This window comes from Scyliorhinus torazame, chromosome 16 (genome assembly GCF_047496885.1).
Source record: "Scyliorhinus torazame isolate Kashiwa2021f chromosome 16, sScyTor2.1, whole genome shotgun sequence".
NCBI classification, from domain to species: Eukaryota; Metazoa; Chordata; class Chondrichthyes; order Carcharhiniformes; family Scyliorhinidae; genus Scyliorhinus; species Scyliorhinus torazame.
Window position 1 is genome coordinate 158,656,367 of NC_092722.1, and position 16,725 is coordinate 158,673,091.

Sequence of the window (16,725 nt, forward strand, 5' to 3'; positions counted from 1 at the left end):
TGAGCTCCAGACTTCACAAACTCTGAAAATGAAAAAAGAACAAAATCAAACTTAGGTATAATATCCCAAACATAATGGTGTGTAGTTCCAACTGTCACATCCCAAAGACAATATCAGTGAGTTAAGCGAGGTATGTTCCTAATCAAATAATACCAGAGCTAAGAGAATTTTCAGGAAGAGCGGAGAGAGAAATATTGCAGGACAAAAATACAGCCTATTTTATATGTTAGCCATTTTCTCTTTTCATCAGTATTTTTAGACCCGCAATGTGGCAATACACTTGATGATGATAGTGGATTTTTCTCCAGCCCCAATTATCCAGCGAACTACCCAAATAACGCTAAATGTACTTGGTATATACTTGTGGACTATGATGGAAGAGTAAGATTGCATATCGTTGATTTTGAGTAAGTAACAGTGTTACCACTTACTCATTGTAACTGTGGACAATGTCAGAGGTATCTATCGCCTAATAACTATGGCCAATGGATTTGTTTAAAGGGACTCCATGCTCCAGTTGAGAACTTCTAAACTAATGTCTACCACACAGAAGAGATATATTTTCAGTGAAAAATGATCAGCATGGTGATCTGCCTCGTGAACTTTTCAGAATGGAAAACAATTCATAGAAGAATCATAGAAGTTTACAGCATAGAAACAGGCCCTTCGGCCCAACCAGTCCATGCCGCCCAGTTTTTACCATTAAGCTAGTCCCAGTTGTCCGCACTTGGCCCATAACCCTCTATACCCATCTTACCCATGTAACTATCTAAATGCTTTTTAAAAGACACAATTGTACCCGCCTCTACTACTACCTCTGGCAGCACATTCCAGACACTCACTACCCTCTGAGTGAAGAAATTGCCCCTCTGGGCCCTTCTGAATCTCTCACCTTAAACCTATGCCCTCTAGTTTTAGACTCCCTTACCTTTGGGAAAAGATGTTGACTATCTACCTTATCTATGCCCCTCATTATTTTATAGACCTCTATAAGATCACCCCTAAGCCTCCTACGCTCCAGGGAAAAAAGTCCCAGTCTATCCAGCCTCTCCTTATAACTCAAACCATCAAGTCCCGGTAACATCCTAGTAAATCTTTTCTGCACTCTTTCTAGTTTAATAATATCCTTTCTATAATAGGGTGACCATAACTGCACACAGTATTCCAAGTGTGGCCGTACCAATGTCTTGTACAACTTCAACAAGACGTCCCAACTCCTGTATTCAATGTTCTGACCAATGAAACCAAGCATGCCGAATGCCTTCTTCACCACCCTGTCCACCTGCGACTCCACCTTCAAGGAGCTATGAACCTGTACTCCTAGATCTCTTTGTTCTATAACTCTCCCCAACACCATACCATTAACTGAGTAGGTCCTGGCCTGATTCGATCTGCCAAAATGCATCACCTCACATTTATCTAAATTAAACTCCATCTGCCATTCGTCGGCCCACTGGCCTAATTGATCAAGATCCCGTTGCAATCCTGAATTACTTGAGTGATGAATCTAATCAGTTCCTCTCTGGCCTGCGTCACTCAGAATCTCACTGTATCATAGAATCACAGAAAAATCATAAAGGGAAACATTGAATAAGGTCTGATAATGGACACGGATTGCAATGTGCAATTAATCCTTGCCTGTTTCTTGTGATGCAGGCAGCATGTGTAACTTGTGCTGCCTGCTGATTACAAGAATGCTGAATACATTGCTGAACGGCTGCACACATATCAGAGGGCCCAAATTGATGGGAGGCAAGTCCACTTAAATTTAGCCTGTGGTATTTAAAGGGACTGTGCTGTGACTCCAGCAGCTACTGGAATTGGAAGAGGATCTTGTAGTGTAAAGGGTTAATGTTGAATATGTAAATAGACAATCTATTGTGTTATGATCCTCAACCAGACCCCAGTTTTTTTTAAATAAGAACCAGCTCAGAACCAATTACATTTTGTTCAAAGTAGACAAAGGCTGGAATTTTCTGACAACCCCTCCCCACCCCTCCCCTTGACATTTCACCACTCTTTAAAGAGGTCGATGAACAACCTCCACCTCAAGAAATGAAATGAAATGAAAGGAAATGAAATGAAAATCACTTATTATCACAAGTAGGCTTCGAATGAAGTTACTGTGAAAAGCCCCTAGTCGCCACATTCCGGCACCTGTTCGGGGAGGCTGGTACGGGCTATTAAACCAGCCCCTGATTAAGAACCCCTCATCTGCGCCTCTGATCACAAACTAGCCACCCATGTACTCGGAGCCACCTTTACCCCCAGCACCTTCGACATAGTTCCCGCAAAGGCCTCTCAAAACTCATTCCAACTTCGGGAAACCCAAAACACGTGGACGTGATTCGCCAGTTCCCTTGCGCACCGCCCACATCTGGAACTTCCTCCTCTCCTTTAGCAACGCCTCCTCAGGGGCCACCGAGTACCTCTGATCCACTTCCAGAATGGCCTCCACTAATGTTTGCCTTTCTAGCCACTCCCCCTTCCCTTTATGCACTTGGATCAAAATGAACTTCCCCTGATCACCACGTTCAGCGCTTCCCACACTACTGAGGCGGAAACCTCTTCCGTCTCATTTAACTCCGCATAATTTCGTATAGCCACCTCTATCCCTTTGCAGACCCCCTCATCAGTCAACAGCCCCACATTTAACCTGCAGCACTGAAAACCCCTCTTTCCATGAGTAAGCGCACCATGTGTGCCACATGGTCTGAGACCACGCTCGCCGAATATTGCGTCCCAACTAGATCCACCAGCAACCTCTTATCCAGCACAAAGAAAGAAATCCGGGAATACCCCCAGTGGACATGCGTAAAGAATGAGAATTTCTTCACCCTCGGCCTCCCAAGCCCCAAGAGTCCACACCTTCCATTCGTTCCATAAATCCCAGCAGTTTCCTTGCCATCGCCGATGCCTTCAGGGACTTAGGACACAACCAATCTAACTTTGGATCCAAAATTCATATTGAAATCTCCCCCATAATCAACGTGTGTGTCTCCAGGCCTGGGGCCTTCACCAACACAGTCTTCACAAACTGTACCATCCCAGTTGGGGGCATATATATTCACCATCACCATAGGTGCCCCCGCCAACCTCCATTCACTCACCATTACAAACCTGCCCCAGAAGCCACTACAATACTACCAACCAAAAATGCCACCCTTTTACTCACCAGCACCGCTACCTCCCTTGTCTTCATATCCAACCCTGAATGATACACCTGCCCTGCCCAACCTTTCCACAATCTCATTTGATCTGCAAATAACTGAGTCTCTCGCATGAACACCATGTTCGCCTTCAAGCTCTTTGAGTGCACAAACATGCGGGGTCTCTTTGATTGGCTCACAGTGCCCTAACATTCCAGGTAATCAGCCTGGTTGGAAGGCTCCAGCCTCCCACCCCCCACCTAACCCTGATCAGCCATATCCACTGTTTAAGGAGCTCCTCCAGGCCCTACCCCAGCCAACCTCCAGGCCTCCTGAAGATGACGGACATCATCCCCCCCCCGAACCAACTGAGCCACACCAACACATTCCACATCAGCAACCCATCCCTCCCCCTGCCCTTCCCCAACCCAAACTTCCCACCATCCCCCCAGCCACAAAGAAAACCATCCCCTCCCAAGCACCCTGCCTCCCTCCTCCTCCCCCTCCCACTTTCTCCCCACCACTCTACCCCCCACTTTGCTTCCATTAACTAGCCTACCTGCTGGCAGGGTGACCCCCACCTCTGCCCGGGGCAACAGCTTCTTCCCCAAAAAACCTCTGTTTGTCCCTTCTGCCCCACCCAACCTCTGTGCCCTCCCGTACTCCTTCATCCCCATCTTCCCTCCCTCATCTCCCCTTCTCCCCAAACCCTGCCCACCAAAAAACCCACACGTTAATACACATCCAACATTGCTGGGAGCATAAGAAGTTACAACAGCTCTACCTTAACACTAACTAAACCCAGTTGGTATTATAAACAAAGCCAAACATAATAACCTGGCACAAACACAAACTGTTCCCCTCCCTCAGAGTGCAGCACCTCCAAACCACTTCACAGATGTATCCACCCAAGTTCCAACGTTCTCAAAAGTCCCCCAATCCATGGTCCCTTAGGAACTTACTTGTCTCCTTCGGCGTATCAAAATAATGTTCCCGTCCCTCATATTTGACTCACAAATGAGCAGGATATAGCACCCTGAACTGTATTTTATTCCCGAGTAGCACCGCCTTGACCTTATTGAACCTGGCCTGCAGCTTGGCCAACTCTGCTCCCAAATCCTGGTAAGTGCAAACCGTATGATCTTCCCAGGTACACTCTCATCTCCTTCGCCCAACGCAGGATCTTCTCCTTGTCCAAGTAGTGGTGTAGCCACATAATGATTGGCAGCTCACCCACTCATAGTCTACTCCTCATGACCTGTGAGACCGATCCACTTCAGGAGACTCCCTCCCCCATCAGCTTCTCGAACATCCGTGTCAAGTATTTTGTGGCCTGCATCTCCTCGATCCCTTTAGGCAGCCCCATGGTTCAGAGATTCTGCCTCCGCGAGTGATTCACCAAGTCGTCTACCTTCTCCCGCAAACTCCAATGGTCTTCTGCCGTCATCAGCATTTCAGCCTCTAACGAGGCCAAACGGTCCGTAAGGTCGGCCACCGACTGCTTCACCTTCTAGAGCGATGCACTCTGCGCTGCCAACCTCTGCTCTACTTGCTCTAGGGTAGCCCAGATTGGCTCTGCCACCTTAGCCTAGTCTTCCGAGGCCTCCTTCCTCTACTGCTGGAATTTAGCTGTCAAAAACTCCACTAGTAGCTGTGTTGACCATTGTGTGGGCAAAAATGTCACCGAGCTCTCTGCCATCTTTCTGTCTATCGTACCTCGAGTGCCCTCCTGATCCTCGTTTGGTAGGGCTTAGACATTCTCTGCCGAAGGAGACTCACTAACTCTCACTGTTCCTTAGTTTCCCACTGCAAAACGGGTGAAATGGACTAAAAAATCCAACCTTGGGCAGGAGCCATGGCTGCCATCGGAAGACCAAGATTCAAGAAACTTGCTCAGTGATTGAAGCCACAGGATTCAACAGGTTTTGACCGAACAAAAATAAACTTTACAAAGTCAAACAGATAGACCAATCTACAATATCTAATTCTAATAATCAGAGTAAATATGAGGTGCATATGAATTAACAGGTGAACAGTGGTCGAATACATCACACTGCACAATCAGTGGCAGGTGCCACCAAAACAGATTCTCAATAGCCTTCTCAGAAGTCAGTAAACGCCGAGTCAACCAATATCGTTGAAACTCTCTGTCATGTATAATTTGAATCTTCATCTTCCAAGATCTCACCTTGGAATTTTTTCCACAAGCCGCCCCAACTGGAACAGCCTCAATGCCGGCTCATCTCGCAGGGTTTCAATCTCATTTCCCACGACTCTGTTTCACTGGATTCCAAGTCTGCACACCAGCACCAACTCACAAGCACAACCTCAGCTCTTTGGCCGTGTGCTGCTCTAAAGCGGTATCTTCACCCTATCTGTTTGTGGCTCAGAGTCACCAACTTTGTGCTGCCTTATTTGGTCGCCGGGGCTCTCCTGAGCCCTCACCACTTAAAATCTGCCAACTGCAGTTCTTTTTCTGCTTGGTGCCCCTTTTCACTGCTCCTCTTTCTCCTGCACTGGGATCACTTGCCCTCTTCTCCTTCCCTTTGGGGCCTTTCCATGTTCTCTCTTCCTCTTTAACTATGGTGCCTTGCTCCCTAAACACGTGACCTGGGTTTTCATGCTGTTTTCACTTTTACACAGGCACTGTCAGGATGGCTAGGCCAGAGGAAAAACCCAGAACAGCGCATGTGTAGCCAGACATGGAGCTTCAGAGGTGACAGCATCATGTATAGAGTTGAGAAGGAGTTGCCCTGGGAGTTCTCAACATTGATTCTGGACCCCAAGAAGTGAAACATGGGGAAAGAAAGTCCCTACCTTCAGTTGATGAATCAATACTCCTCTATGTTTTAAAGAAAAATAGGTTTATTCAAGGTTTTCAATAAATTTTTACAAAACACTCCAAAAAGGAAAGAAAATATACATAAGAAAAATAAAAAGGGGTAGCCTTACGCCATCCCCTCCAACAACTTAAACCATTTAACATTAAACTAACTAACTAACAAACTACAAACAAAAATGGGGCAAACGCCCCTTACAATAATAAAAACAAGCCAAAAACCCCTCCCCCTCCTCCCCCCTGGGTTGCTGCTGCTCTTGACTTCCACCTAACGTTCCGCGAGAAAGTCTAGGAACGGTTGCCGCCTGGAGAACCCCTGCACAGACCCTCGCAAAGCAAACTTTATCCTCTCCAACTTGATGAACCCTGCCATGTCATTAATCCAAGCCTCCACGCTTGGGGGTTTCGCATCCCTCCACATTAGTAGATCCCTCCTCCGGGCTACCAAGGACGCAAAGGCTAGAACTCCGGCCTCTTTCGGCACCTGTACTCCCGGCTCATCTGATACCCCGAATATTGCTATCCCCCAGCTCAGTTTTACCCGAGTATCCAAAACTTTGGACATAGCCTTTGTGAAGCCCCTCCAGAACCCCTTTAGCGCTGGGCACGCCCAGAAAATATGGGAGTGATTTGCTGTGCTCCCCGAGCACCTCACGCATCTGTCCTCCACCCCAAAAAACTTGCACATCCTCGCCCCTGTCATATGTGCCCTGTGAACCACTTTGAACTGGATCAGGCTAAGTCTGGCGCAAGACGAGGAGGAGTTAACCTTGTCCAGGGCCTCCGCCCACAAGCCCTCATCCAGTTCCTCGCCCAGCTCCTCCTCCCACTTGCCCTTCAGCTCCTCCACCGAGGCTTCCTCCCCCTCCTGCAACTACTGATAGATCGCCGAGACCTTGCCCTCTCCCACCCATACACCCGAGGTCACCCTGTCCTGAATCCTCCGTGCGGGAAGCAGCGGAAATTCCCTTACCTGCCTTCTCACAAACGCCCTCACCTGCAGGTACCTAAAAGTGTTTCCGGGGGGTAACCCAAATTTCTCCTCTAGCGCCCCCAGGATAGCAAAAGCCCTGTCGATAAATAGGTCCCCCATCCTGTTAATTCCCGCCCGATTCCAGCTTAGGAATCCGCCATCTACCCTGCCCGGTGCAAACCTATGATTATTCCGTATTGGGGACAAAATTGAGGCCCCCTGCTCACCCCTGTGCCGTCTCCACTGCCCCCAGATCCTCAGTGTCGCCACCACCACCAGGCTTGTGGTGTACCACGTCGGCGGTAGCGGCAAAGGTGCCGTCATCAGCGCTCCCAAGCTAGTGCCCACACATGACGCCGCCTCTAATCTTTTCCACGCCACCCCCTCTCCCTCCATTACACATTTCCGAATCATTGACACATTGGCTGCCCAGTAATAACTACACAGGTTCGGTAGCGCCGGCCCACCCCTGTCCTGACTACGCTCCAGAACCAGACTCTTGACCCTCGGGGTCTTACTTGCCCATACAAACCCCATAATGCTCCTGCTTACTCGCTTAAAAAAGGCCTTGGGGATGAGGATGGGCAGGCACTGGAACACAAACAGGAACCAAGGGAGGACTGTCATCTTAACGGACTGCACCCTGCCCGCCAGGGAGAGTGGCAACACGTCCCATCTCCTAAAGTCTTCCTCCATCTGGTCTACCAACCGCGCCAAATTATGCAAGGCCCCCCAACTCCTGGCCACCTGGATACCCAAATATCGGAAGCTCCTCTCCGACCTCTTAAGCGGCAGCTCCTCCAGCTTCCTTTCCTGGCCCCTCGCATGCAGCACAAAGAGCTCACTCTTCCCCATGTAGCCTGAGAAGTCTCCAAACTCCCTAAGGATCCGCATGACATCCACCATCCACTCCTCAATCCTTGTGGCTAGGACCTTTGCCAGCAACTTAGCATCTACATTAAGGAGCGAGATCGGCCTATACGAACCACACTGCAGCGGGCCCTTGTCACGCTTAAGGATCAGCGAGATCAGCGCCCGAGACATTGTCGGGGGGAGAATCCCTTCCTCCCTCGCCTCGTTGAAGGTTCTCACCAGCAGCGGACCCAGCAGATCCACAAACATCCTGTAAAATTCGACCGGGAACCCATCAGGCCCCGGGGCCTTGCCTGCCTGTATGCTCCCTAACCCCGTAACCCCACTGACCTCTCCCGCTTCATCCTCTCTCTTCTCCCTGTGAGCCCTAATTGAGATTAACTCCCCCCTAACCACCGCTTTCAGAGCCTCCTAAACCACACCAACCGGTACTTCCCCATTATCATATGCCTCTATGTATCTCTGAATGCACCCCCGGACCCGCCCACAAACCTCCTCATCTGCCAGCAGTCCCACGTCCAAGCGCCACAGTGAGCACTGGTCCCTTTCCTCTCCCAACTCCAACTCCACCCAGTGCGGTACGTGGTCCGAAATCGCTATGGCCGAATATTCCGTTCCCTCCACTCTTGGAATCAGTGCCCTGCTCACCACAAAGAAGTCTATCCGTGAATAGGCCTTATGCACGTGGGCGAAAAAAGAGAACTCTCTGGCCGCCGGCCTAGCAAACCTCTACGGATCCACTCCCCCCCATCTGATCCATAAACCCCCTGAGAACCTTGGCCGCAGCTGGCCTCTTGTCCGACCTCGACCTAGATCGGTCCAGTGCCGGGTCCAGTACCGTATTAAAATCCCCCCCCCCCCATTATCAGGCTCCCCGCTTCCAGATCCGGGATCCGACTCAGCATGCGCTTCATGAACCCTGCATCGTCCCAATTCGGGGTATATACATTCATCAGCACCACCCGGGGCCCCTGTAGCCTACCACTCACCATCACATATCGACCACCATTATCAGCCACAATGTTCAGTGCCTCGAACGACACCCGCTTGCTCACCAGGATTGCAACCCCTCTATTCTTCGCATCCAGCCGCGAATGAAAGACCTGCCCCATCCATCCCTTTCTCAGCCTGATCTGATCACCACTTTCAAGCAGCAACCCAGTTCTCCCCCCCCTCTCCCCCCGGCTAGAAAACTGTCTAGCCCCCTTGCTCCCCACATTGCACCCCTGCAAGTCAGGTGACTCCTGCTGACCCCAGCCGCTCCCACCTCTGCCAACGATCCCCCGTTTAGATTCCCCGTCAAAGTTCCCCCCTCCCCCTTCAAGTCGATATGGACACCCCTCCGGCACCGCCCTCCCGTCGGACCACGGCCCAATTCTTTAGCGTGGGAAAAAACCCTGCGATTTTCTACCTGGGCCGGCCCCGCCCCCTGTGACGCAGCTCCTTTCTCCTGCAGCCTCTCCCCAATTCCCAACGACCAAGGGCCTCCTGCCCCCCCACCCCTCAAACGCGAGGAGCAGCCCCTCCAAAACAATACCCATGGCCATTAAAACACACATATCACATCTAATCACCCCTTCCCACTCCCCAGCTTTCCCAAAACCCACAGCAAACCATTAGTTTGAGTCCAATTTTTCGTTCTCCGGTGTATCGAAATAATGGTGGCAGTCCTGAAAAGTGACCCACAATCGCGCTGGCTGCAACAGCCCGAACCTCACCCCCTTTCGGTGGAGAACCGCCTTGGCCCGGTTGAACCCTGCCCTCTTCTTGGCCAGCTCTGCAGTCCAGTCTTGGTAGATGCGGATCTCCGTATTCTCCCACCTGCTGCTCCGTTCTTTCTTCGCCCATCTCAGGACGCACTCTCTGTCCGTGAAGTGGTGAAACCTCACCACTACGGCCCTTGGTGGCTCATTTGCCTCAGGCCTCCTTGCCAGGACTTTGTGAGCCCCATCGAGCTCCCGGGGCCTCGGGATGGCTCCCGCGCCCATTAGCGTATTCAGCATCGTGGCTACATATGCCCCGATGTAGCACCCCTCCAAACCTTCAGGGAGACCCAGAATCCGGAGATTCTTCCTCCTCGACCTGTTCTCCAGGTCCTCCAACTTTTCCTGCTACTTTTTATGCAGCGCCTCGTGCGCCTCCACTTTCACCGCCAGGCCCAGGATCTCGTCCTCGTTTTCAGAGGCTTTCTGCTGCACCTCTCTAATCGCCGCCCCTTGAGCCTTCTGAGTCTCCACCAGCCTCTCAATCGACGCTTTCATTGGAGCCAGCATCTCTGCTTTCAGCTCCGCAAAGCAGCTTTTCAGGAACTCCTGCTGCTCCCGCGACCATTGCGCCCACACTGCCTGGTCTCCGCCCGCCGCCATCTTACTTTTTCACGCCCATTCTCCTCTCTTCTTCAAGATCACTTTTTTGACCGCTCCACTCCTGGTCCATTCCATGCAGTGATGAGGGAACCTTACTGCTGCCTTCCCACACCGGGAATCATCGTCCAAGTGCCGCTGGGGCTCCTCAAGAGGGCCCAAAAGTCCATTCACGGCGGAAGCTGCCGAACGTGCAACCTACCCAGGCATAGCCGCAACCGGAAGTCCCCAATACTCCTCTTTGTGGAACATCACATGGAGGAAGCACTGAAGGTGGCAAGAGTTCAGAATATACTTTAGTTGGGGGACTTCAATATCCATTACTAAGAGTGAATCAGTAGCACCATCACAGGCCGAGCTGTTTGAGTTCTAAAGGCCATAGTTGCTGGGTTGGCTCTGGGGTGAGAAAACCAACCAGGGCAAAAAACAGATTTGACCTCATCATCACCAATCTGTCTGCCGCAGGTGCATCTGTCCATGATAGTATCGGTAGGAGTCTTGCATGGTCCTTGTGGAGACAAAGTCCTTTCTTCACATTGAGGATATGCTCCATCGTGTTGTGTGGCACTACCAGCATGCCAAATGTGATAGACTTCGAACAGATTTAGCAACTCAAGACTGGGCATCCAAGAGGCACTGTGGCCCCATCAGCAGAAGCAGAATTTTACTCAATCATAATTTGTAACCTCACGGCCCCACATATCCCCCATTCTACCACTAAACCAGGGGATAAACCCTGGAGTGCAGGAGGGCATGCCAGGAGCAGCAACAGACAAACCCGAAAAATAAGGTGTTAACCTGGTGGAGCTACAACATAGGATTACTTGCATGCCAAACAGGATAAGAAACAAGTTATAGACAGAGTAAAGTGATCCCACAGCCAACTGATCAGATCTGAGCTCTGCAGCCCTGCTGTGAACGGTGGGAGATAGTTAAACAACTCATTGGATGATGAGGCTCCACAAGTATTCTCATCCTAAATGATGGAGGAGCCCAACAAGTCAGTGCAAAAGGCTGAAGTATTCACAATAATGTGTAGCCAGAACTACTGAGTGGTGGTCCATCTTTGGCTCCACCAAAGGTCCCCAGCATCACAGATGCCAGTCTTCAGCCAATTTGATTCACCCCACATGATATCAAGAAATGGCTGGAGGCAGTGGATACTGAAAAGGCTATGGAGCCCTGACAATATTCTGCCAATAGTACTGAAGACTTGTGTTCCAGAACTTGCCATACCCCTAGTCAAGCTGTTCCAGTATAGCATCTACCCTGCAATGAGGAAAATTGCCTAGGTATTTCCTGTACACAAGAAACAGGACAAATCCAACCCAGCCAATTACCGCTTCATCAGTCTGCTCCTGATCATCATTAAAGTGATGAAAGGGTTTACCAGCAGTGCAATCCAGTTACACTTACTTAGCAATGACCTGCCACAGGCACACAATTTTGATATCAGGGCCGCATTTGACTAAGTCTGGCTTCAAGTAGCCCGAGTAAAACTGGAATCAATAGGAATCAGAGGAAAATGCTCTACTGGTTGGACCGTACCTAGCACATAGGAAGATAGTTGTGGTTGTCTATCTTCAGTTGCTTTATCAATCATCTTCCTTCCATCATAAGGTCAGCAGTAGGGATGTTCACTGATAATTGCACAATGTTCCACACCATTCGCGACTCCTCAGATACTGAAGCAGTCATGTCCAAATGTAACAAGACCTGGACAATATCCAGGCTTGGGCTGACAAGTGCCAAGTAACATTTGGCCTGATCGCGGGCCAGGCCACCGTGGGGGTCCCCCCGGAGCCAGATCCCCCCGCGCGCCCCCGTGGACTCCGCAGGCCGCCCGCAGAGCAAGGTCCCGCCGGTAAGGACCTTGTTTGATTTACGCCGGCGGGACTGGCCGAAAACGGGCGGCCACTCGGCTCATCGCCGGGGGGGGGGGGGGGGGGGGGCCACTGGCAACGGTCCCAGACCAGCGCGAAGTGATTCCCGCCCCCGCCGAAAGACTGGCGCCGGAGAATCCGGCAGCCAGCGTCGGGGCGGGATTCACGCCGCCCCCCCGGCAATTCTCCGGCCCGGTGGAGGGTCGGAGAATCCCGCACCCTGTCTCTCCAAAGTCTGTCCACCATCTACAAGCACAATCCTTGGGCGAGATTCTCCGACCCCCCGCCGGGTCGGAGAATCGCCGGGGGCGGGCGTGAATCCCGCCCCCGCCGGTTGCCGACGTCTCCAGCACTGGATATTCGGCGGGGGAGGGAATCGCACCGCGCGGGTTGGCGGGCCCCCCCGCGCGATTCTCCGGCCCGGATGGGCCGAAATCGTGCCGCTAAAATGCCTGTCCCGCCGGCGTAGATTAAACCACCTACCTTACCTGCGGGACAAGGCGGCGCGGGCGGGCTCCGGGGTCCTGGGGGGGGGTGGGGGGCGATCTGGCCCCGGGGGGTGCCCCCACGCTGGCCTGGCCCGCAATCGGGGCCCACCGATCCGAGGGCGGGCCTGTGCCGTGGGGGCACTCTTTCCCTTCCGCCTCCGCCACGGTCTCCACCATGGCAGAGGCAGAAGAGACTCCCTCCAATGCGCATGCGTGGGAATGCCGTCAGCGGCCGCTAACGCTCCCGCGCATGCGCCGCCCGGAGATGTCATTTCCGCGCCAGCTGGCGGGGCACCAAATGCCTTTTCCGCCAGCTGGTGGGGCGGAAATTCATCCGGCGTCGACCTAGCCCCTTAAGGTTGGGGCTTGGCCCCCAAAAATGCGGAGCATTCCGCACCTTTGGGGCGGAGCGATGCCCGACTGATTTGCGCCGTTTTGGGCGCCAGTCGGCGGACATCGCGCCGTTTCCGGAGAATTTCGCCCCAGGAGTGTGATGGAATATTCTCCCCTCAATGAAAGTTCCAAACACATATTTCTTTGCCAATATTTTCTGGATGGCCGTGTAAGATTCATCCGCTTTTTGGTTTGTTGAATTGGAGGCATATCTATCCAAGATCACGTTTTTGTATTGGGAAACAGATATTCTCAAACTCCTTAAAATTATTTCAGGATCCTCCTTTTCCTCCTCTGTTTACTATCTAAAATATTTTCATCAAATACGAGTGGGTCAATGTGCCATACTGCCAACCTCTGACACCATGTAGATGTTGTTGGTTCCTGAATTGCTGACAGCAAGGACTTTCAATGAAGAACATTTTATTCACTAGCTTAGCAGCTATCTCAACGCTTGTGCTCTACCCTCACTCTTAGGGATAACTCCCGCACTACTGGCAAGTTGACCCTTTATGTAGCTGTGTCATCACGTGACCACTCGGTCTACAAAAGTTATTATTTAATCTACTCCCACTATCCTTTCGGTCTATGCATTCCAGGCCATAACAATTTGTCTTGTGAAATAATCTTTCCTCTTCTCACCTCAAGTACTTTGCCAATTATCTTCAAATGTACATCCTCTGGTTTCTGACCCTTCAAAACCTCATCAAAACCCTTCATGGTTTTGAGCATCTCTATCAAATCTTGCCTTAAACCACTCTGCTTTAAGGAGAATCAGACCAGCTTTTCTTGTTCCTTTTTCAGGTGATCAAATAAATTACATAATATTCACCTGAGGACAAACTGTGTTTGAGTTGACGAAGGATTGAGGTTGGATGAGTGGTCTATCCTTGTTCCATTCTTCCTTATGTTTTGAATTGATATCCGATATGACGCAATGTTTATGAAGTAAATTGTTGATGAAAGAAATTAAATGGAAAATTCATTCTCTCTGCAGATTGGAAGCTTCACCAGGTTGCTCAAATGATTATGTTAAAATACATGATGGGCCTTCAACAAATTCTCCAGTGCTTTCCACAATATGCACTGGATCAAATCATACATTTACATCATCGTCCAACGCTATGACTGTTTATTTCAAATCTGATTCCCAAAATACTGCTCATGGCTTTACTGCAAATTACTTTGAAATGTCTGCAAATAAAAGTAAGTGTTAAATTATTTTCTGATCAATGCAGTTTAAATGAGAATGGTAGGAAAATGACTTGACATATGTGACCACCTTCAAAGAGTCACTAAGGATTTGTTAAGGTCTCCATTCATTTTGCTTCACATCATGATATTCTTATTATTGAGAATTATGTAAAATCTACAGCATAGAAACCAGCCAAAACTAATGTGTTGATGTTTATAGCCTACTCAAGATTTCTCCCTTTCAATTTGTCCCATCTAAGCCTTTCAATGTATATTTTGATTCCCTTCTCTCCCATCTAGTTATCTACTTTTTCTGAGAAGATATCTAAGCTGTCTGCCTCAACCATCTCTTGTAGGGGTGTGTTCCACTCACTGAAAAAAGACATTTTTTCTTATTTCACTATTGAATTTGTAACTGGCTTATTTCTTGGGTCTATGCATTGGGGTTCTCATTACACTACTCAAAACATTCATAATTGTAAACACTTCTATCAAATTAGTCCAGATTTTGTTTCCAAGGGGAAAAATCCCCAAACTGTCCCAATTGTTTCTGATAGCTGTAATCTTTCAGTTCTGGGTACCATTCTTATCAATCAGAATTGCACTTTCTCCAATGTTTTAATTTAATTTTTATCGTATGGAGAACAGAACAATGCACAGTACTTGCAATATGGCCTTGCCATGGTCCTGTACAAGTTTAACATAACTTCACTACTTCTGAATTATTTAGCCTAGAAATAAATCCTATTGCTAGGTTTACATTTTAAAATATTTAATTGACATGCAATACTTTTTTCAATCTACCTGTGCACCTCGATGCCTTTTCTCATCCAGTCAGTATTTTATTTTATTATTTACAGTTTAAGGGATGTTTCCTTTTTAAACCAAAGCTCTATTTTTCCTGCTTTTTGAGCTCCCTCTCTGAAGGAAGGCCAGATATACAGTGCCATGACTTCCCCAAAGGGCAAAGTAATGAAGTGGATCCAGAATCAACACCACCTGGAACAGGGCTCATACCTTGGCATGATTCTGATCCACAGAAGCCATCTGGCTAACTGAGCCAACCATCCCCTTTTACATGCACATTGAAGTCTGGAGCTATGAATATTGATAATAGAGACTCCAATTTTCATTTCATCACATGGCTGACCAAGAATTTCTCCCGTTTTTAATGGCATATGTTGGAAGGATTTACAGGTCGATATTCAACCTTCTTATCCACATTATTAGTGCTGAAAGACGTGCTTGTTAGGTGAATGGACATTCTGAATTCTCTCTCAAGTGTACCCGAACAGGCACCAGAATGTGGTGACTAGGGACTTTTCACAGTAACTTTATTGCAGTGTGTCATGGGTGAGTCCCTTGAAGAAAGGTTTTTATCTTATCACATGGCTTCAGTGATGTCATTGTGTGGGTGACTCTGTGAGCTGTTTTTGGTTTTGCTTTCACATTTGGCTGCTGTGGCCTGTCTCTCTCTATTTTCATTTTAAATATCTGTTCCAGAAGTAAACAGGTTGTGACTACCTGCTTTGGTAACTTAAAAGAATCTCAGGGAAAGCCAGTCTTATTCAAGTGAGAGTGCAGAGTGCTGGGCTTTCGGTTTATGGGATTTTGTTTTTGCATTGGAACAGTTAAGGGGGAATTCATTCTGTGTTATACATAGATTACTATAGCTGTGGAGTGTCTTTATGTTTGCAATTGATAAACAATTTATTGCTGTGTGTTTATCTAAATGTTTACTAAGTTCTTAGAATAAAGCTTGTTTTGATTAAAGTGTCTGGGAAGACTGTTGAAACACACCTCAAGTGAAGGACCTTATGCTCATCCTTGCCATATTCAACAAAAAGTTTTAGGTCAGATGAACTCTGTAATACACTTTGAAGTTTTTAAACCCTGGCCCATAACAAAATAGGGGGCTTGCGGGATAAAAGTCTATCTTTCGTGATTGGTTTGGCTTAGTGAACTTATAGACAGTGAGGGGTAAGCATATTTGTGTTTGCTTTTCAGGTGTTGTATCCAGGTTTAAATAGGGAGTGTGTTGTGGACAATGACTCTTTCAAAGACTCAGAAGTTTTTGGGGGTGGAGAACACATGCGCAGTATCTTACAAATGGAGACTAAAAAAGGGCCCATAGATTTGGCAGAAACATTGCAGTGTACATTGCCTGACAAAATACTAAAAGAAGAGGTAATTGGGGCGGTAGCTGAGCATTTAAAATTGCCTGAGACACAGTCAGAATCATTGGAAATGGCAAGAATTCAATTACAGATCAAGCAGCTTGAATATGAAAAGAATTAAAGCAGCTTGATTATCCCAAAAGGGAACAAAGTCCTCTCGCAAGCGTGTTGAATAAGGGGCCTGAACGGGGAATGCATGGCCAAGGCTGAACATTCCCCCGTTTTGTACAGTGGGGAGCTCCGCTCACCAGAACCCCCATTGTAGTGAGAGGTCCCCAAAACAATCCCCGACGCACCTGCTCCCCTCAGCCTGAAGACAATATGGGAGAGTCCCTGCCCCCCCCCCCCCCCCCCCCCCCCCAACACCCATGCTGGGCAACCTTCTATCTTAAC

General features: G+C 49.0%; 1 protein-coding gene across 1 annotated transcript in view; it reads left to right on the forward strand.

Annotated features, from left to right (window-relative positions):
• Positions 1–16,725, forward strand: part of LOC140393168 (cubilin-like) — a 367,012-nt gene that overhangs the window by 81,799 nt on the left and 268,488 nt on the right. The window contains exons 11-12 of the mRNA XM_072479292.1: positions 251–407; positions 13,959–14,167. Coding sequence (XP_072335393.1) covers positions 251–407; positions 13,959–14,167 — 366 coding nt within the window. The remainder of the gene's footprint in view (positions 1–250; positions 408–13,958; positions 14,168–16,725) is intronic.